This window comes from Pelodiscus sinensis, chromosome 4 (assembly GCF_049634645.1).
Source record: "Pelodiscus sinensis isolate JC-2024 chromosome 4, ASM4963464v1, whole genome shotgun sequence".
Lineage (NCBI taxonomy): Eukaryota > Metazoa > Chordata > Testudines > Trionychidae > Pelodiscus > Pelodiscus sinensis.
The window spans coordinates 62,586,229-62,609,241 of NC_134714.1; the positions used below are offsets into that span (position 1 = coordinate 62,586,229).

Here is a 23,013-nt window from a genome sequence, read left to right on the forward strand (position 1 = left end):
ACAAGGGCTGGGTGGCAATGGGAAGGGAAAGGAATGTGTTGGGTATGTGGGCACTGCAAGCTTGAGTGTACAATGCCGCCACTTTAAAAAATGGGTTGATGCCAAGTCAATAAAGTCTAGATTCAGTCTACGCCCTTTTATCATATTCTGTAGATCTGCCTTATAAATCATCTGATATGTTATCTGAATTCTATAATGTGTAACAGTAATAAACAAACTACAGAATTAGAAAAGTCTTATGGGAAACTATCGCCAACCTCTCAATAACATCCGCTAGGTGTTAGTCTAGGGACAGCATTTTACAACTGCTGCTCTATAATAAAAGAAAGGCAGGTTATAGCAGAGACCATGACTCACCATTACTTATGCCTCGAGGTGACGAAGGTTTCATATTAACATATTTACTTCAGAGAAGGTAAAGAAATAAACTCCTACTTCCTGTGGTCACAACTTCTCTGTTCCTTATCCCATGACATAGAAAGGGTCTTGGGAACTACAGACCACAATGTGGCTGGTTTTCTCAGCCTGTAAGATGCAAATCTCTGCCTTGGCGTGCTATTAGCCAGGGGTGGGCAAGATTTGGCCCATGGGCTGGATTCAGCCTGTCAAGCTGTTTGATCCAGCCCGTGGCCCATCCTCAGCCCCAGGCCAAACCAGACCTGGAGGCAGGGAAGTGCACAAAGTCTCCTCCCCCCACCAGGGACAGGCAGCACCAGAGGAAACTGCCAGCTGTTTAAAACAGCTGGCAGATCCCTCTGGGCACCGCATGCCTCTGGTTGTGCAGGGTGGGGTGGGAGACCTCCTGTCATCCCCCACAATTTTACTGCAGCAAGTGAAGGGAGTATGGATTGGACAAATGGACTGTAAGATGGATAGAAAGCTGGCTAGACTGTTGGACCCAACAGGTAGTGATTAATGACTAGACATCTGGTTGGTGTCAGTTTCTAGCGGAGTGCCCCAAGGATCGGTTCTAGGACCAGTTTTGTTCAAAATCTTTATTAATGACTTGGATGAGGGGATGGATTGCACCCTCAGCAAGTTTGCAGATGACACTAAGCTAGGGGGAGAGGTAGATATGTTAGAGGGCAGGGATAGAGTCCAGAGTGACCTAGACAGATTAGAGGATTGGGCCAAAAGAAATCTGATGAGGTCAACAAGGACAAATGTAGAGTCCTGCACTTGGGACGGAAGAATCCCAAGTACTGTTGTAGGCTGGGGACCGAATGGCTAAGTAACAGTTCAGCAGAAAAGGACCTGGGGATTACAGAGGATGAGAAGCTGGATATGAGTCAACAGTGTGCCCTTGTAGCCAACATTAGGTTGCATTAGGAGAATTGCCAGCAGATCTAGAGAAGTGATTATTCCCCTTTACTCAGCTCTGGAGAAGCCACATCTGGCGTATTACATCCAGTTCTGGGTCTCCCACTAAAGAAAGGAGGTGGACGCATTGGAGAGGGTCCAGCGGGGGGCAACCAAAATGATTAGGGAGCTGGAACATATGACCTATGAGGAGAGGCTGAGAGATTTGGGGTTATTTAGTCTGCAGAAGAGCAGAATGAGGGGGGATTTGATAGCAGTCTTCAACTTCCTGAAGGGAGGTTCCAAAGAGGATGGAGAGAGGCTGTTCTCAGTAGTGACATATGACAGAACAAGGAGCAATGGTCTCAAATTACAGTGGGGGAGGTCTAGGTTAGATACAGTGAAACCTTTGTTATCCGGCACTGTTAACCAGAAAACTTTGTTACCCAGCATTGCCCCCAGCCATAATACTGTCACATCTACAGGTGCACTGGCCTGGCTTGGTTTACCATAATTGGCTTAACATTTTTTTATTTAAGAAGTACTAATCATCTTTAACTCAAAATAGAAATGTGAGACCAACTGCCTCACACTACAAAACTACCAATATTTAAACTGTAAGTTTTACTATTATTGTCCATTGGTTTTTCCTAGGTTGATGGGACCCTCAGATAACCGGAATTTTTAGATAACCGGAATGCCCTAATCCCTGAGCATGCCGGATAACACAGGTCTTACTGTATCAGGAAAAACTATTTGACTAGGAGGGTGGTGAAACACTGGAATGGGTTACCTAGAGAAGTGGTGGAATCTCCATCCCTAGAGGTGTTTAAGTCTCGGCTTGACAAAGCCCTGGCTGTGTTGAGTTAGTTGGGATTAGTCCTGCCTAGGGCAGGGGGCTGGACTTGATGATCCCCTGAGGTCTCTTCCAGCCCCAGGATTCTATGAAATGCTCCACCTGGCATGCAGTGCCTAGATGGAACCGCCCCTACTGCCCGAGGCCTGTGACCATTACCAGCATTGGTGAAGTGGTCCCCCTACAAAAATTACTGCCCACCCCTGCTATTAGCCCTGAGTTTAAGAGTAGCCTATAGAATTATAGCAGTTATCACCAGGTTGAGACACAGCTCCTTCACTACCACTAAAACATGTTAGTTCTGGCAGTGCTGCCCCTCAGAATCATGCTAGTTTAGCTCTGTGTTGAAACTGCTTTCTGAGAGTCACTTTTAGGCATATCCCCTTGAGAGGACCCTCCAAAAGCTTGAGGCATTTGGCATCAGCACAAAATCTCACAGAAATAAAAGTAGCACATAGGGGGGAAATCTGATCTAAAGCTAGTTTGCTTTATAGCTACTAGTGACACCTCTCTGACTAACAGCCACAGAAATATTTGAGTTTGAAATACCCAGGTTCCTTGGAAACAGATTCAACTACCACATAGGTTGACTCAGGGCTGTATCCTTCAGATGCAAATGAGTTCTGTACATTTTACTGTGCAGGAGTCCTTCAAAGAATACTTTCAAACTTTAGGTCCTGTGTGACGGGGAAACAGATCCCCACACTCGCGCCAGCTGGCCGGCGGGACGCAGCAGCTCTGGGAGCACCGCTGCTGCCTCGGGTGAGGGTGAGCGGCACACCGGCGGTGCAGGTGCGGTAAGATCCGGGCCGCAAGCAGCGGACCCTAAAACCCAGGAAAAGGCGGCCGGCGCGCTTGGCGTGCAGGGGCGGGACGCCAGCCAGGACACCCAAAAGGAAGGCGGCCGGGAGGAGACGGGGGAAGGAGAGCAGGGACTGGCTGTGCTCTCACCTCCCACAGGTGGAGAGCTGGAGGGGCAGTGAGCGCCTGGGACGGCAGACACCAAAGAGGAGCGGGCTGGCCGAGCCCGAGCCAGGGCATTGGTGGCCCGAGGAACAGAGCGGGGAACAGCCGAGCCAACGGGCTGGCCGAGACTGTAAAGCAGCCGCCGTGCAGCAGCGGGAACACAGAGGGAGAGAGATCGAGGGCAGGGGTCAGCGGGGCTGTACTGAGCTGGATCCTGCTACACTGGTGGAGAATGTGAGTTCCTAGGGGGCAAGATGAAAAAAAAAGAGGGAAAAAAAACTCCTAAAGAGGGAAAATACAGGGGATAGGGTTAGGCACGATAGGAAGGGGTGATGGAAGTGTGGAAGCTGCTGGAATGGCTGGCGGAGAACCAGCAACAGCAACAACAATAGCAGACTCAGTTGCTTCAGCAGCTGACTGAGCAGCAACAGCTGGTGCAGGAGTTGGTGGAGCACCAGCAGAAGCAGCAGGAACAATGGGCCAAACAGGGGGCTGGCGGGCCAGCCGCCCCCAGGGAGGCGGGGCTCGGGAGGGTCGACCTTGGCGGTACCCCTACGGCTGGTGAAAATGACAGCGGGTGACGACCCCGAAGCCTTCTTGATCACATTTGAACAGGTCGCCACTGCCGCACAATGGCCGGAGGAGCACTGGGCAACCCTGCTGGCGCCCTACTTTACGGGGCCAGCACAATGGGCCTATAGGGGGCTAGGAGCCCGGGATGCCTTGCATTACCGCAAGATTAAAGAGGCTATCTTAGATCAGGCAGGCATTACCCTGGAGTCCCACAGGCAGAAGTTCCGCTCCAAGAAATACCTGCCAGGGAAGCGGCCAAGAGCAGTGGTGCAGAGGCTAAGGGAAGCTGCCACGCACTGGCTAGACCCGGAGCGCAGGACAGCCACGCAAGTGGTAGACATGATTGTGTTAGACCAATTTTTGCAGATTTTGCCACCTGACAGCCAGACCTGTGTGCGACAACATCAGCCCATGACCCTCGGTGAGGCCTTCTCGATCCTCGAGAACTACATGGCCACGGAGCGGGAAGAAGACAGCGCAAAGGGTCCCAAAGCCTTGGTAAGGAGCCCCACCGCTTCCGGGAGAGCGAGGTCCACAAGGGGCCGGGGGACCTGGGCTGCCCCGCCCATACCCTGGGGGCAATGGGGCGAAGGGACGAGATAAGGAAACCTGTCGAGCCCTGAGGACACGACCACCGGGCCAGTGGAGGAGGCCCCCTCCCCTGACCTCCGGAACCGGCAAAGCAGGGAGCCTGCAGGCAGGAGGGCCACTTTTGCCGCGACTGTCCCTTCATGGACTGCTCATATGGACAGGCAGGGGTGACACCACGAAGGCCACAGAGGCAGGACCCGCCGCGGATCACAGTCCAGGTAAGCCTGGATGGGCAGCCAGCCTGGGAGCTGATGGACTCCAGCTGCAACCAAACCCTGTTTAGGGAGAAGCTGGGGCCGCAGAGGGGTGCCGGGGGCCCACCCGTGGCAGTGCAATGTGTCCACGGGGAGGTGAGACGCTACCCCATGCAGTGGGTGCACATAGGCGAGGGACACCTGAGGGCCCAGTGTTGGGTGGCGGTGGCCCCGAAGGTGGCATACCCGGTGATTCTGGGGTGGGACTGGCCGGGGTTCCAGCGACTGGTCGCCCAGTGAGGACAAGAGCGAGGGGAAGCGCCGGATGGGGTGACCCAGAGCCAGGGGACCGGGCATGGACCCATGGAGGCCCAGGCTGCAGAGACTAAGCTCACAGCGGAGCGTAGGAGAGAAGTGGGCAAGGGGACAGACTTCCTATGCGAACAAAGGGAGGAAGCCTTGCTCAAGCATGCGTGGGAGCAAGTTGATGAGAACCCAGGCGCCGGGACAATGAGACCGGAGAGGCCACGGTTCGAGGTAAGAGCCGACTGGTTGTATCGCATCCTCACCTGGCTGGGGGAGATGGGAGAAACCCAGCAGTTGCTGGTGCTGGCACGCTTCCGGTGGCAGGTACTGGACCTGGCCCATGCCAACCCCTGGGCTGGCCATCTAGGGGTAGGAAAGACCTTACAGAGACTACTGCAGAGTTTCTATTGGCCTGGGGTGTACAAGGAGGTCAAAGACTTCTGTGAGTCCTGCCCAGACTGCCAGCGGGCGGGACGAAGGAGGGTGCCCAAAGAGCCCTTGGTCCTCCTCCCGGTGGTGGACACACCCTTCGAGAGGGTAGCCATGGACCTGGTGGGGCCTTTGGACCGGTCAAAAAGAGTCAACCAGTACATTTTAGTCCTGATAGACTATGCCACCCGTTACCCAGAGGCCGTACCGCTCCGTAGCACTAAGGCTCCGGTCCTAGCAGCAGAAATGGTGAAGGTCTTTGAGAGGGTAGGGATACCCCATGAGATTCTGACAGACCAAGGGACAAATGTGTCAGGGTGAGTAATGACTGAGCTTTGTAAGTTGTTGGGGGTGAAAAAGCTCCGGACCTCGGTTTACCACCCCCAAAGAGATGGGCTGGTGGAGTGCTTAAACCGCACCTTAAAATCAATGTTGAGGAAATTCATGGGGCTGGACCCCAGAGAATGGGACCTTTTTCTGCCAGCCCTCTTGTTTGCTATCAGGGAAGTCCCCCAGGACTCGACCAGCTTCTCACCCTTGGAATTACTATATGGGAGACAGCCGCGGGGCATACTCGACCTCCTGAAGGAGGACTGGGAAGAGCAAGATTCCCGTGTAAAAGGGACAATCCTTTACATACTTGACCTGCGGAAGAAGCTGAAAACTGCGGGGGAACTGGTGAGGGATAACCTGTTGTGGGCCCAGGGGTGACAGGCCCGGTGCTACAACCAGGGGTCCCGTAGCCACACTTTCGCCCCAGGAGACAGGGTGCTGCTGCTCCTACCCATGACGGAATCAAAATTAATGGCCAGGTGGCAGGGCCCCTACGAGGTCCTTCGCCAGGTGGGCCCCGTGGACTACGAGATCTGGTTGACAGATAAGCGGAGGAGCACCCAACTCTACCACGTGAACCTGTTGAAAAAATGGAATGAGCGAGAAAGCATGTTGGTGACCACCCAACCCTCGGAGCCCGAGCTGGGACTCTGGGGAGGGGACCTAATAATGGCGAATGGAATAGGCCGTACTGCTCCATAGCACTAAGGAAGTACGCTGACAGGCCCCCAGAAGGAGGAAGGTCCGAGCGCTCCTCTAAGAATTCACAGCCGTGATGTCGATCCAACCCAGCTGGACCCTGATGGCCAGTCATCATATCCAGACTACTCCAGGGATGAAGGTGAGGGAACACCTCTGGCCTCTATCGAGGAAATTGTGGGCGACCGTACGTGAGGAGATCTGCAATATGCTCCGGATGGGGGTGATACGGGAATCCCGGAGCAGATGGCGCAGCCACAGCTGGACAAGGTCAAGGCAGTACGCGAATACCGAACACCGACGACAAAAGAACAAGTGCGGCAGTTCCTGGGGCTGGTCAGCTATTACAGACGGGTCATACCCCACTTCGGCAGAATAGCGACTCCACTAACGGAGCTGATGAAGAATGGGCACCCCCAGAAAGTACATTGGACAGAGCAGTGCGAAGGCGCTTTTCAGCAGCTAAAACGGCATCTCACCAACGCCCCACTCCTCATGCAGCCAGATTTTTCAAAGACCTTTACAGTCCAGACAGACGCCTCAAACGTAGGACGACGCCTGGTCCCCAAACACGACAGCACCCTGCACTTCTGCATAGACTTTCGGAAGGTTAATGCCATCTCCAAGTTCGACACATACCCTATGCTGCAAGTGGAGGAGCTCCTGGAACAGCTGGGGGACGCATGGTACTTGTCCACGCTCGATCTTACAAAGGGATACTGGCAAATCCCACTCACACCAGCCTCCCAGAAGAAGACAGCCTTTGCCATCCCCTTTGGCCAATACCATTTTTTGACCATGCCTTTCGGGTTGAATGGAGCTGCAGCCACCTTCCAGTGGCTGATGGATCACCTCTTGAGTGACCACCAAGGGTATGCGGCCGCCTACATCGATGATGTGGTCATCTATAGCACCTCTTAGGTAGACCACTTGCGACACATCTGAGCCATGCTGCAAGCCTTGGAGGGGGCCCAGTTGACAGCAAACCTGGGAAATGTGCCTTCAGGAAGACCAAAGTCACCTACCTGGGATACGTTGTGGGGCAAGGCCAGTTGAAGCCACAGCTGGACAAGGTCAAGGCAGTACGCGAATACCAAACACCAACGACAAAAGAACAAGTGCGGCAGTTCCTGGGGCTGGTCAGCTATTACAGACGGGTCATACCCCACTTCGGCAGAATAGCGACCCCACTAACGGAGCTGATGAAGAATGGGCACCCCCAGAAAGTACATTGGACAGAGCAGTGCGAAGGCGCTTTTCAGCAGCTAAAACGGCATCTCACCAACGCCCCACTCCTCATGCAGCCAGATTTTTCAAAGACCTTTACAGTCCAGACAGACGCCTCAAACGTAGGCCTAGGGGCAGTATTGGCCCAAGGGCAGGGAGACGGAGAGCGCCCAATTCTGTATATAAGCCGCAAGCTGCTACCCCGCGAACAAGCCTATTCCACCATAGAGAAGGAGGCAGTAGCAGTCAGATAGGCGGTGGAGGCCCTCAGATACTATCTGTTGGGGAACCCATTTTTGTTGGTCACCGACCATGCGCCCGTGAAGTGGATGCATAACATGCGGGAGGCAAACCTCCGCATAATGAGGTGGTACCTGTTTATGCAGCAATATAAATTTAGCATAGTGCATAAAGCAGGGAGAGCTCACACCAACGCGGATTTCCTGTCGCGGTGCGTGGAGCAGACAGGAGAAAGGGAGGCTAGCAGGAGCCAAAGGGGGGAGGTGTGTGACGGGGAAACAGATCCCTGCACTCACGCCAGCTGGCCGGCGGGACGCAGAAGCTCCGAGAGAGCCACTGCCGCCTCGGCCGAGGGAGAGTGGCGTGCCGGCAGCGCAGGCGCGGTAGGGTCCGGGCTGCAAGCGGCGGACCCAAGGACCCAGGAAAGGGCGGCCAGCGCGCTCAGCGTGTGGGGGCGGGACGCCGGCCAGGACACCCAAAAGGGAGGCGGCCGGGAGGAGACGGGAGAAGGAGAGCAGGAACTGGCTGTACTCTCACCTCCCACAGGTGGAGAGCTGGAGGGGCAGCGAGTGCCCGGGACGGCAGACACCAGAGAGGAGCGGGCTGGCCGAGCCCAAGCCAGGGCATTGACAGCCCGAGGAACAGAGCAGGGAACGGCCGAGCCAACAGGCCAGCCGAGACTGTAAAGCAGCCGCCGTGCAGCAGCGGGGACACAGAGGAAGAGAGACCGAGGGCAGGGGTCAGTGGGGATGGACTGAGCTGCACTCCACTACATCCTGTCTGTTCTAAATAGACATTACCAGTCCCATGATAATTAAGAGTCAGGGTTTATCTTAGGGTATGTCTACACTACCACCCGGCACGAACTAGGTAGTTCAGACTAGGCTTCCTATTTCGAACTACCGTTACTCCTCGTGAAGGCGCCTAGTCCGAACTACCTAGTTCATGCCACGTGTAGCCGTGCGGCACGGAGTCCGAACTAGCGGACATTTGAAAATGGCGGCGCCCGGCAAGATGCAAATGAAGCCCGGGAATTTCAAAGCCCGGGCTTCATTTGCAACTCCGGTTGACTACATTACCACCCTAGTTCAAACTAGGGTGGTAGTGTAGACATACCCTTAGTGTCCTTAGTAAAAAATGGCCTCTTCTTTCACCCATCACTGTTGTTCAGTAGTGTATGCTCTGGTTGGTTGCTGCCCTTCTAAACACAGAACATTGGAACATAAAAGCAGATGGGCTCAATTCAGAAATTGCCACAACTTCAGGGCCATGCAGTAGCATCTTGTAGGTGCTAGACTCTGCTCTGATGCACACTGTCCAATTTCTCTCATTTCACTTTCTAGACAGAAATTTGCCCAACCCAAGGAGGTGTCATAGGGAGCCAGAACCTGCTAGGACAGGTCATACAGAGGGATAGAACGAGATGACTGTTGGCATGTTGTGGGAAAGGAGCTATGGAGCATGTTGGGCATCAGGAAAGGAGAAGCAGTGGGAGGAGGCAGAGGGGGATGAGATAGCTGTACCATACCAAACTGATCTCAGACAGAAAAAAGATTTGGATTCAGATCTGAGAATAGGTAATGCTCATGTTGGATGTATATATATATATACAGGGGCGACCCGTGTCTATAGGCCGACTCGGCCATTATCTAGGGCGCCGCCTTCAACGGGGAGCCCAGGGTGCCCAATGATAACGTCACTCCATTGACGGATGTGCAGGCACGGGCGCCGATCTATATACACACACACACACACACACACACACTCACACACACACACAGAGTGCTTTTTTTGTGATGGTACTGCCTGGTACGCAGTACCGACACCTACAGATGCAGTACCAGCATCTCCAGCCAGAGCTTAACAACTTTTCCTCTGGAGCACTGGCACCACTTTTTTTTAACAAAAAAAGTACTATTTAGTTAGTTAGTTAGTTAGTTAGTTAGTTAGTTAGTTAGTTAGTTATTCATTTATATAGTCATGGCTGTATGTGAGCAACTGCTGAGAGCAGGTTGGCTGCTATACATCCTGCCCATACAGTGACTGACTGCCAATTTCTAATTACATTTCTGTGTACAGTGCTTTGAGAGACTGGTAGCATGCAAGACGCTATGTAAATATAAACCATTCTCTACCATGTGGTCTCTCAGATTTCTATAACACCTATCAATAGCTTTTTTATAAACAGCTATATGAACAGAAAAAAGCTGGAGACTATGGGCAGCTGTAAAGAAACAATATAAATAATCCTCTCTCCACAACTTGTGACTTAGCAGATGCAGTCTCCAATGCCTTAGAAAATTTTAGGCAAAGAATTAGTCCCAAAAAAGCAAACAAAAAGAGACAACAAACCCCTACAGCATTTACTGAAAAGTCTAAGGGTATGTCTACACTACAGCATTATTTAGAAATAGCTTATTTCGAATTAACGCGTCTACACACAAAATGCATCGAAATAGCGTTTTGCCATTTTGAAATAGTGCGTCCACACTGAGTGGATGCTGAATCGCATTTAAGGCCAGCCGGAACCAGATCCGGCAGGGCATCAGGTCAGGAGTTACTTTGTGTGGCTGCTGCCTGAGGCTATCTGAGGCCTGTGCTTAAAGGGACCCCCCCGAACAGCCGTTCTCAGGTTTCCCTGCTTGCTTGCCTACCTTGATGAGGGACAGCAAAGCATTTTGTCTCTGTGTGCTCTGGTTGCCCTCACTCGGGACACCACAGCACTCTGCAACACGGAGCCAGAGTTGCCCCTGGGTACTCTGGTGCTTCTTGTGGATGCGTTGCTGCGAGCCTGGCTGCACTTTCTGCAGCCTGCCATCCAGGAGGTCCATCGGGGGGATTGTCAGTATCCAGGAGGCCCTGCGGGAGAGCTTCCACCCTGAGGAGCCCTAAAAGCTTCCTTGTCTGCCCCACTGGGGGGCTTCTGCCTCATTCCTCCCTCACATCCTTCCACTTACCCCTCCCTAACCCCCCTTCCTAATGTCAGATAAAACACGTGTATTTTCATGAACACAAACTCTCTTTATTTAACAAAACGGGGGGGGGGGGAATGAAACTCTGGTGAGACTGGGGAAAGGAGGTGGGAGAGGGAAGAAGAGAGGGTGGGAGAGGGGAGGAGGAAACCTGGGAGGAAGGAGCTGGAAGGGGGAAGCAAGGGGGAAAATGGGGAGGGGAAGCTCAGGGCTCAGCGTTGGGGGTCTCGCTGGACTAACTTGATTTTCATGAAAGCCTGCTCCTGGGTTCGCATGTGGCATTTGGTGGCCAGGCTGGCAGCTATCCTGCCATAGACAGCTGCGTTCCTCCATCTAGTGTGGAGATCATGGACGTTGGGGGTATCCCCCCCAAACCTGAATAAGGGCCATGATCTCCACCCTGGACCAGGAAGGCGCCCACCTTCTCTGGGCCCTGGCAGGCTCCTGGGAGCTGGCAGACTGCTCCTGGGGAGTGGTGGAGGGCTGGCTGCCAGTGGCTTGCTGGCTCATGTTTTGGGGCCACTGGGTCAGGGGCAGTGACTGCTGGCTCTGGGCCGGCAGGCTTGGAGCTGGCACAGGCGCTGTGGCCAGAGTTAACCCCTTTAAGGGCTCCGGGGAGGAGGGAAGGAGAGGAGTGTTCTTGGTTGAGGCTGGAGTGGCCACCAGGGCACCCTGGGAAGGCTGGAGGCCCCCTATTTCGATGAAAGTGTCTACACAGAACTTATTTCAAAATAGCTATTTTGAATTTGATGTTATTCCTTGCGGAATGAGGTTTACCAAATTCAAAATAAGTGCTCCACTATTTTGAATTAATTTCAAAATAGCGGTTTGGCTGCGTAGACGCTACTAAAGTTATTTAGAAATAACGGCTGTCATTTCGAAATAACTTTTCTGTGTAGACATACCCTAATATAACATGATGTAGTGGGTTGGAGTGGCCACCCACTCACCCTGAGGAGGAAGTGCCCCTCCCTGAGGAGCCCCTCCAGAGCTCACCTGGAGAACTCACTTGGGAGGAAGTCAGGGGGCAGGCCCAGGGATATAAAAGGACTTCCTGCAAGGCCAGTCGGAGCCCTGCCAGAGCCAGAGCCAGAGCCAGAGCCAGAGCCAGAGCCAGAGCCAGAGCCAGAGCCAGAGCCACAGCCACTCAAACTATCTCCCCAGCCAGCAAGGGAGCCAGAGGCTCCCGCTTCCCTGACCACTGAGGAGCCAAAAGCCTCCCCGCTCTGGCCGGAGGAGGAGTCAGAGCCAGAGCTAGTGAAGTTGGACAATCTTTGGGAGGATTACCATGTGGGCCTGCTGTTGTGGCCAAAGGATCCTGCTCCTGGCCACTCGGAAGACTTCCCAGGGAACCAGGTACCCAGGACGAAGGGGAGAACTGGAGCCAGCCCAGGGGTCACTGACCTTGGTCTGGCTGGGGCCAGTGGGTTGCGGAGTGGATCCCCCACTGACCCCGGTGCAACAGGTAAGTGAATTTTGGCCCGGATCCTGGCTGACCTGGCAGTTGATTACCAGCTGCTATTAGGGCCCTGGGCCGGGGTGTGGTGGTGAAGGGAGGGCCCGCGCCTCCCCTACCACCTCTTGATTGGGTGGCAGTCTCCCCTCTGGCAGCGTGCAGCCACAGGCAAAGGGCTGGAACCTTTCCTGAGTAAGGAGACAGACTATGTACCTGGGTGTACTGATTGTGACCTGGTGGGTTTGTCCTGGGAGAAGCCCTTTCCCTGCCCTAGGGCTGGGCTACTGACTGTTAACTGTTGAGCCCCTGCCTTGTGTTAGGGCTGGGCTACTCATTGTCTGTTTATAAACTGCTTGCTTATTGCAGCCCCTGCCCGGGATTAGAGCTGGGCTACTGACTGCTTAGGGGCTTGTAGTGGGTTGGAGTGGCCATCCACTGACCCTGAGGGGTGCCCCCTTCATTCCCTTAGGGGCACCCCAATGGGTTACACATGCCAGTAGCAAATTCTAGACTAGCAATATACCAACAAATGTGTAACTAAAGCCTGAGATGAAAAATCCCTCATGCCATTCTCACCACACACGTACACACAGACAATTACACTTTGTTTTTAGCTGTCAGCACTGGCTGATTTGGTTTTTAAGTGAGGCCAGGCGATTTTCTTGTCTACATACATACTGCAGGAACACTAGACTCCCATACCAACCTCCCAACTCCCCTTAGGCCTGTAAAAGGCCCTTAGAGAAAGGCACCAGACATGCAAATACATTTAATAGAGATAGCCAAATTAGCGTGTTTCAGCAAAAACAACAAGGAATTCGATGGCACAATGAAGACTAACAATTATGTTAGACATTTTCACAGTACCATTGCTTTGTGAGTATGCTAGGAGGGAGATGTGGTGGTCACACGTCCAAATTCCTTCAGTTCTTCAAAGGCAAATTGGGGTCCATTGTCAGTGAATACAATGGCTAGAATGACATCTCAGAAAGTAGGTCTTCAGTTTGTCAATCACTGTCTGAACAGGCAACAACTAAGGGCACTGACCTCCCACAAAGCTGAACAGTTGTCCACTGTAAATACTGCTTTTCCTTGAAGGTAAGTCCACTCTCTTACTTCAGGAGCTGCCCAACCTGGAAAAATATGTCTCTTTCTGCTAGTGATTATCACATGACCAGCAAGTGTCATACTCCTCTAGCAAAGATCAGAATTGTGTATTCAGTCAGTAAATACAGTCTTGAGCCCATATAAGGGAGCTGTCAATTACCAAAGGTGAGGCATGTATTTTTTTTTAATTACATCCTTACATAACAAGGTGGACAACTAGTCTCTGCCCTTAAAATATGATTTTTACAAACTCATCTCATATTTAATTTGAAAATATGCTTCTGCTCCTGTTGGTAGGTAGCTTTTGTCTTCTCATCATCTACTTTCTCCTGACTCCACGAGGAGTACAGCTAGTTCAGATTAGGAAGCCTAATCCGAACTAGCTACTCCGTGCTGCATGTAGCCGCGCGGCACGGGGTTCGAACTGCCGGCATTTAAAAATGGCGCCGGCCGGCTTCATGCAAATGAAGCCCGGGAAATTCAAATCCCGGGCTTCATTTGCAAGTGCGGTATGCCTACATTACCCTCCTAGTTCGAATTAGGAGGGTAGTGTAGACATACTCTTACTGCCTTGATCTTGTTGGGATCTGCTTTTAGTCCCATTGCTGAGATCAGATGTGAAAGGTATGTCAGCTCATGCTGTTGTGAGTCACAATTTTTATGTTGTGGTTCCTCTATTGCTATAGAAAAGCTTGTCTTCTACCAGAATTTTGTTTAGCTTCTGTATCATTGCCCACTTCACCACAATGTGAATATCATCTGCAGTTATTTTCACCACAGGTCAGGGACTTGCCTGGGGCTGGGCTTTTACCCATTATCATGTGAAGTCATCTGTAGCAACCAAATGGTGATGCGAAGGCCATCAGCATACTGGACTCTTTGGCCAGGTGTACGTGCCAAAACCTTTTCCTCACATCACAGACTGGGATTCTGAGACAAAGATTCTGGCCTCGGAAAGTTCTGGAAAGATGTCATCAACTGTGAGCATGGCATCTTTTCAATGCCTTGTTCAGTGGCTTTGGGTATATGGAGATGTTAGATTTACCTAGTGGCTTCTTTGCCACAGCATATTGCTTACTCAGGCCATACAGGCCTGTGCAGGTGCTATGATACCCCTGTTCAACAGACTTTTGAACTCCTTGCAAAATAGATAACAGTGTCATTGGCACTTTCCTTTGTCGTAAGCATGCCACTGTGGGGTCTGCTTCCAGTCACAGCTTTCCTTCCAGGCATCTGTTGCCTTTGAAAACATTCCCATATGCTTTTGAAACTCTTTCCATGGGTAAATTACTGTGAGGTCACTGTGACACACTGGCAGCACATCCAGACCAGTGAGGGGATGTTTCACTGCTTCCCATGTAACCTTGTGAGCTGTTAGGCCAGTGTTTCTTAAACTTTTTAAAACAGAGGAACACCAAACAATAATTTTTTTTATGAGGAACACCAAGGATTTTTTTGTTGAGCAAAAAAAAAAGGGGTCGGGGGAAAGTAATTGAGGGAAAAAAAGGGTCAGGGGAAAGTTAGGAAAGTTATTGAGAAAAAAATGTTGCCTGCCCCTTTAAAGGAGGCCATTTTGAATTCTGTTGTTTTCCACAGCACACCTCCAACTGCCTCGCGGCAAACCAGTGTATCACGGAACAGAGTTTAAGAAATACTGCATTAGGCTCTGCAGCTTTGGCTCAGACCCCTGACACTAGCAGCCTGCTCACAGCAAAAATGTCTCTCCCTCACCTTCCTCCAACCTGTTATTTTCTTGCAGAGGGACCACAATAACACTTCCCGTCTCACATCTTTCCATAGCCATATCCTCTGCAGTATCCAGTTCCTCTTACTGGACACTCACAGAGATAATACCAAGTTCACTGTTTCAGAGCCAGTACACACAACAGCTTGTTAGCTCAGCTGGGACGATTCGTTCCCCCACAATACACAGCACTTAGACAGTTTGAAATAAACCTATGAATAAATTTAACAACAAAGTACAGATTTAAGTGCTTTCAAGAAAAAGCGGAAGGGATATGAAAGGATTACAAACAAAAACACAACAAAAATAACCCACTTTCTAGTGTTTATGACTTAATTCCAGCAAGATGTACCTTTGCCTGACCTAGTTTCCTACTCAGACCAAGTTATCCGCCTATTTTAGCAAGTACACCCATCTTTCCTAGATACAAAGTGCTGGCTTCTTTGTTTTCTTAGGCAATAAATCCCCACACTTTTCCAGGAGTTCCTTACATCTCCAAAATGTATCTTTGTCTTCTAAATCAGAAAACCCCTCCCGGGAGCTCAGCTTTCAGTGTCCACATTGAGCCTATGCCATGTTAATTTTATAGTCTTCTGTTATTTACAAAGTAAGTGATCTTCCTGTAACATCTGATACAAATGAATAGTTCATTGTCACTGCTCCTGGTTATACTTGGTGTGATTTGGAATTGAGCCAAAGAGGTGTTTGCTTTCCTCCTTTGGGGGGAAAAATATTTTGCCTCCTCTGTTCATTTACAGACTCCAAAACATAATATCAGAGAGAATCTGTAATTTCACACACAGTGCTCTAACGGTACATACATTTCACAGTGATAGTAATGATCAGTGTTGTTAATTTTCAAATGATATTACATAACACCTTTTATGTGGATATCATGACATGAATGGTGAGATGTACTGAGCTAGTCAGACCATCTAAGATTTATTGTTACATACCAGAAAACACCTTGCCATTTTGCAGTGTGGTTCTCTGATGCTCAGAGACATTTTCCTATGGCCTTCATTATGATCTCATTGTACATCATTAGATTCTGCTTGCCCTCTGTAATGTGTGTGTTTGAGTCCAATTCACCCTAGAAGGATACAATCTTTTTCTGTAACCATATTGGAAGGCTTAAAGCCTAAGACTTTCATCTGCAGCCAGACTGAAAGAGCAACACCCATTAGCTTTGAAGCAGGAAGTCACATACATACAATAGAGTAATCCCAGGCTGTCAAGAAGGAGACCCTGTCCTAATGATGCCCACTATCACCAGATAAAGAAACAGATCTCAAGATAGGTAAAGAAAACTTAATTTGATAGCATTTCATCTGGCAAGAAACTCCACATCAATAGTTGGGGCTTGAAGTCCTCATTCTTTAATTATGGTCCTCATTTCCTATTGTTTGCTCATATGACCTCTGTCTGGTTTTTTAATTGTATCTGTCTGCTGCATAATTAATTTTGCTAACTGCACATCATCTAAGGTGGTGGGATATGATTGGCTAGGTAATTCTGTTACAGTGTATTACAATTAGTTAGCAAAGGTTAGTAATATAAGGTATAGCTAAGCAGAACACGAGTTTCACTATATACACTGGGGTCCAAGCAGGAGACCAGCAAAAAAGGAAGAAAGGAAAAGAAGGAACAGAAAGTATAAGAAAAAGGAAAGAATTCACCTCAAAGCAGTGGTGAAAATAACAACATTTCTTACAGGTACTGTTCTATTGCAGCCCGGGTCTCTGCCAGCTTTTTAAATAGCTCTCTGTGGGCTTTTGCTGCAGCTCAGCCAGCTCCTGCTGGAGCTGCGCACCAGGGCACACCTGATTACTTTCACTTCTGCCACTAAGATACAGCCTAATATCAGAGCTGTCAAGAATCCTCTGTATGACCATGATATGCAGCAATCAGAATCCAGACAAGACTGACCTTGCCTGGCCAACAGGAGGGCTGTGTCTAGACTGGCAAGTTTTTCCGCAAAAGCAGCTGCTTTTGTGGAAAAACTTGCCAGCTGGCTACACTGGCCGCTTGAATTTCCGCAAGAACACTGACTTCCTACTGTCTGAAATCAGTGCTTCTTGCGGAAATACTATGCTGCTCCCGTTTGGGCAAAAGTCCTTTTGCACAGAGCTTTTGTGCAAAAGGGCCAGTGTAGACAGCTCAGATTTGTTTTGCACAAAAAAGCCCCGATCGCAAAAATGGCGATCAGGGCTTTTTTGTGCAAAAGTGCGTCTAGATTGGCACGGACGCTTTTCCGCAAAAAGTGCTTTTGTGGAAAAGCGTCCGTGCCAATCTAGATGCTCTTTTCTGCAAATGCTTTTAACGGAAAACTTTTCCATTAAAAGCATTTGCGGAAAAATCATGCCAGTCTAGACGTAGCCGAGAAGTTTGCCTGCCTTCATCAGGATTGATGAGCATGGCATTGTATGTTTAGCATGTGTAGTCTGCCTGTTTGATACTTGTTAATAAATAGAGAGTAAGGATATTACAGTCTAAGGCTCTTTCACTGATAAAAGTTCCTGCAAACCTGCAAAAAGTTACACCCTGAGCCCTAGAAATTAGGAAAGGGTGCACATTTAAATTAACAGGGTTAGCAAAGTGGTTTGCTAAGATACACCTCCTAATCTTTTTAAACATATTTTCATTCATGACTTTAGTGACTATGAACTCCACTAATAGTCATATTTTTCAATGGTGCTGTAACAGTCCTTCATAAAGGCCCACAATTTGCAAGCCAGTCTTGCAAAATCTCTTAATGGGCTCATAATGCGGTGCTCTCACCTCTGAGAGAACCTTTTATCTCCACGCATGTGCCTGCACTCTCTCTTTCTGAATTGTTCTTATCAGCTTCTTGTAACCTGAACACTCTAATTCACATTTTTCCCCCTTCCTTTCTCTCCCCTCCCTTTTCCCTTATTTATTCTTGGATCTAGACTTTTAATGCTCCAGTCATCTGAAGAAGTGGGTTATACTCACGAAAGCTCATTGGTTTTTTTAAGATTTTCCCACTCTGGAGTAGGTCTTCTATGACACAGTTCCCCGGCCAAGTCCCACAGTCTGTATGTGTGATAAAAATCCAACTTCTTCTACTACATCTAACAGGGCCCTATCTCAACTCCCTCGAAGGTCCCTTGATCCTAAATCCTACCTCTGGTCTCACTCCTCAATCAGTCCAGCGGGGCCTATCGCAGTACCCTAGTTTGAGCTGTCTCAGCTGCTCCAGCACTCTCTCACATTGTCCCTGTTCTTCAAGCAGTCCCAGCCTTGGTGTGGAGTCACGTTCCCTAACGCTCTCTCCCTGGAGGCTCTTCACTTCCCTGAGATTTTCTGGCCACAGCTCTTCAGATGGACCGCTCAAAGAATTCAGTTCCCCTCATGCCACTTTCCCAGTGGCTGGTGGGGGGACCCAGGCCCTCGTTTTACTCCAGATCCTAGCCCAAGGACCTTACAGATTGCAGCCATTTGCCATGTCCTTTAAATAAACTGTCACTGTTATAATTCCCTGGGTTACTTCCCTGTGACACTGGCACATTTTTTACCATTACCTCAGAGTCTTATCCTGATAAGAGTCCAGCAGCCAGTTCACAGCACCATCCAGCAGCAATTGGTGACAGGGGAGGGAGAGGGTGCATTGGCCATGTGGTCCCCCCATGCACACCTGGGGAAGAACCAGGACAACCCATTTCCACTCCAGACCCTGCACCTCCCTACCCCTGCTCTGCCCCTTTGTTTTCCCCCACCCCACCCTTGCTTTACTCCCAGGAGACTGACAGGGCTGTGGGGTTGGCACCATTGGTCTGCACAGTGCACTCCTCCCCTCCCCCATACTTATCACCAGCTGTGGGGAAGTCACAGGTTGTGCAGCACTGCTCTCTGGCCACACTGCTCCAGGGGAAGGATGGGACCATTCCAGCGCCCCCCGGAAGCAGCACTGCATCCGCTTCCAGGGCTGCTGGCAGGTGCAGGGGGGCACAGCCCCGCAGCCCTGTTTGTCCCCCTGTGAGCTGGCACCATGCTCTTACTCCTGCACTTGTCAGCAGCTTCAGGGAGGCCATGGGCAGGGTGGCTTCAGCCTCACTGCTCCAGGGAAGGGGAGGGGCAAGGTCACCCTTCTCCCCAGAAGTAGAAGTGATGCCCCCAGCTCTAGCACGAAACTGAACTTGCACTAGCCTTGCAGCTCATCTTATACTAGTCTGCTGGGCCCTAATTACATAGCCACTCTAGGTAGTGGGAGGACCTCTCTACTGCCCTTTTGTGGGGCAGGATGTGGCAGGGCCACAAAGCCTCGAAAAGGGGACTTCAGGGCCTAGTCCACACCATCTCAGGGCCATTTTTAATTGTTTTTATTTTTGCAGGTGAATGAAATACTCTTTCTTCATTATCATCAATCATCCAGTGGCAGGTGAGCAGATTTTGTACTCAGGAAGGTACATTTTATGACAATTTTGCAAGACTGATTTAATCTGAATTCAATTGTCAGATTAACAGACTGTTCTGAGTGTGCTGAGTTGGCAGAGTACGTGTTTGCAGAAGGGTAGGCGTGTTGTCCTTTTCAGGGTGGGATCAGAGTATTGTGTGTGGAAATATACACCTTTAATTTTTAAATTCATGTACATGGAGAATGGCAGAGCCACATTCCAGTAAAACCATTGCAAAGCCAGAGGGTTTTTTTTAAGGACGCAAGTTAGAAATGCAAAAGACCTGTTAGGTCATCTAATTCATCCCCTGTTAGTGCAAGATTGTTCCCTATTGTGTATTTATCAGTGTTTTATCCAGTTTGAAATGAATATTGCAACGAGGCTTCCCCCCTTTCTCTAGGGAGATTATTCCAGTCTGATAGATGTTCCCACTAGAAGGTTTGCTGCTATTCAGCCTCTTTTTGGGTGGTCGTGGGCTTAGTTTAATCAAAATACTTGGGGAAAGCAAATGGAAATCCATACTCACCCCACTCAGAAAAACATAGCAACCAAACAAAAACAGCTTGTCCACAGAAACGCAGAGCAGCATTTTGAGCCCTGACACTGATTCTCTGGGGAGCTCTGATTGTACGTCCAAGCGTGGTCAGCGTTTTTTTACTAGCTGCTGCTCTGAGCCGGTTGATCACAAGGGTATGTGCCCATTCCTGAGCTGCTGGAAAGAATGCTGGCTGCACTGCCACTTAGGATGAAAAGTGGCTACACTTCACCCTACCCAGAATAAAGCTATTCTGGGGAACCAAGGCACCCGTATGTCAGTGACTATAGCAGGTAAATGGCTTTGGCAGAACAAATGTGCAATGTGCTATGAATCAGAAAGCAAAGCCTGATGCCGCAAAGACAGAGCGAGCGCCATACAGAAAGACGCCCTTGTATTAAAAATTTAAATGTAACAAAAGGCGGGGGAAGCAAGAAGTAATGTGGTTCAATTATATGGCGATGTCTCATTCTGTCCCCCCACTCTTAACATTCCCCCCCGCCATTGTGCAGCCCATCAGTGCTTGAGAGCACCCCTGGTGTCAGGAATCACCTTTCTGTTTGCATCTTTCCCTGCAGACGTTCACAGTCAGCTGTTTCTGAAGTGAGAGACTTCAGACAGAGAGAAGGTGGGGGAAGGGAAAACGAGAGAGGGGCAGGGCCCTAAATTAGCATTTCTTTATGAAATCCAATGCACAAGCTCATTATGTTCTTTGCTTCTTATCAGACAGCTGTAACTGAAAGCCCCCCTCTCTCACCGCACAACTCCCAGTTCCAGGATGAGTAACGCCAAGTGTTACCTGCCTTTATAGGATTTTTCCTCCCAATGCTCCCCACCCTCCTGGATAAGAACATCATCCTGAGCCAGCAATAGCAAAGTGCCCCCGTGATCGGTACATGAAATCCGGCATATGAAATCTCCTCCCCGCCCTCGCACGCCTCTTAGATACACAGCTGCCGGCAACAAACAACCCCCCAAAACAACAACAAAAAGAGAGTGAGCGCAAATCACTTCTTGGCTTTTTGAAAAAAGAGAAATGAATCCCCCCCATCCCCTCCCAGTAACAACAAAGGCAGCACTCACAGATCGCTGCATTTTGGACTTGGGCGTTGAAGGCTGGTGGATTCCAAAGCAGAGCTAAAAGAGGAGAGCCATCAGACGGCCTTTCTCAGCACTGGTTGCACAGCATACAAGATCATGTTTTGATTACAAAAGCCTTGTCTGGGCTCCCAGCCAAGAGCACGGGCTGCCTAATATACCAAGCACAGACAGGGTATTTGAAAGCCTGTGTTCTCCTCTCAATCTCTCTCTCTTTTTTAAAAGAAACACTCCCCTTTCCGCCCCCCCTCCATGACTTCCTTTAACTCGCTGATGCCAGAACCCCACATGGGAAAGTGTAAACCGTGTCGAACAGTGAAAAATGGATTTGCAAACAAATAGCCTGACTTCACTCCACGGCTGTTCACCGTGGTCATGTTATTTGGTTTGCATGGCTATTTGGATGACAGGTATTAATGAAAATGTTCTTGGATCCTGACTATTTCATCCATTCTAGTATGAGCAATCCTTCATCTCTGAAGATTTGTATCACAAGCACCTTATTCTGTATTTGCTTTTTCATATTTTTCTGTTTAAAATATTTCGTTCATCTAATTAGGTAGCAGAGACAATACCATGTGATGTAGATGGCCAAGCATACAGCATGAATATCGGATAGGAAACAACTAAGATTAATGGTTCTTCAGCAACTCATAGGGTGAAAACTGTCCATCCAAACAATCCAGTGCATAGTCATCAATAACAATACATTTCCTAAAATCAGGATTGAGTCCTAAATGATTTGCAAGCAGCAAACGCCCTACATTTGTTAGGCATATGCTTGGCAATTAATAATTTGACTGCCTCTAAAGATAAGCTACTAAGAAGATAGAAGAGATAGGGGAGAGTAAAGGCATGAATCCTGATCACATTTTCCCTTGATGGGAATAGTTGTTTTAATTTATTGGCATACTCAAAGTGGCCTCTCTGGGAGACAAGGAGAAAAGGTCAGAGGCATTATGATAATGATGGAAAATGTTTGCTACTTCCCAACTCACATATTGGCAGTAGCAGGTGGATGGATACTGTGCATTTGTGCTCTCACCAAACTCTTCCATTACAGGCACCCTCATGTCAATACTTAGGAGATTACTGCGCCCTCCATTTTTGTTTGTCTATCTCCCACAGATTTCATTGGCCTTTGGATCAGGCTTGTAGTCGGCTCAGCGCGGCAGCCATGTAAATTTAAATGAAGCAGCGATTCATTTTACTGTGTCGGGTAGCCTAATCTACATGCCTCTGGTGACAGAGGCATGTAGTCTAGACGTACCTTTAGTGACAGAGCTTTGGGGGAAGAATTGTTTCATATGGCCCAGCGGCAAGTTTTATGGATGATAAAGGGAATCCCTTGCCATTCTCAGTGGGGAGGATGGTGCCTGTGAAATGAGACCTCATGAAGCAGGGGAGCAAATGGAGGGATCTGCAGTTGTTGCACAAGACCATGGAGAAATGAGTCACCCCTGTCATCTGTAAAATTGCAATCACTGCATATAGACAACCAACCTGGCACAGGGAGATCAACAGCTGGGGCCATTGTCATGCAGGTGTGTCATGCCATGGAAAAGGTACTGTGGCACTGGGTTTAAAAGCTTGGTAACCAGAGATTATTGATGGTTTTGCAAGCATGGGGTTCCCAAACTATATTGGGCATGTTCCGATAATTTACCTCATTTTCCCCACCAAGGTGCAGAATTGATAAACAGAAATGGGTATTTCTCCATGATGCTCCCAGGGTTGGTTCACCCTGTGGCACATTTATGGACATAATGCAGGGTAGCCTGGAAGCGCCCACAATCATAGGATCTTCTGTGACTCAGTGCTGGTTACATTCATGGAGAAAGGACTGTTTGTCCCCACTCCAGATATTAAAGGTGTAGAGGTTGAACCAATGATCTCAGGTGACCTGTCTTATCTTTCTGATTCCCTGGTTAATGAAGCCATTCACAGGATGGTTGGGCAGAAGGAAGGAC

The 23,013-nt window shown here is 49.6% G+C and overlaps 1 protein-coding gene across 6 annotated transcripts in view; it reads right to left on the reverse strand.

Moving 5' to 3' along the window:
• Positions 1 to 21,260, reverse strand: part of CCDC9B (coiled-coil domain containing 9B) — a 111,103-nt gene extending 89,843 nt beyond the window's left edge. For 3 of the 6 annotated variants that reach the window (XR_012903432.1, XM_075927088.1, XM_014576325.2), the window contains exon 1: positions 21,029 to 21,259. Coding sequence is in view for 5 of the 6 variants with exons in the window: in XM_075927088.1 (XP_075783203.1) it covers positions 21,029 to 21,040 (12 nt within the window). In the remaining variant the exon portion in view is untranslated. Of the gene's footprint in view, positions 1 to 21,028 lie in introns of all 6 variants that reach the window. The other 3 variants (XM_075927087.1, XM_075927090.1, XM_075927089.1) reach the window with 2 other exon arrangements.
• Positions 21,261 to 23,013: the final 1,753 nt, after the last annotated feature.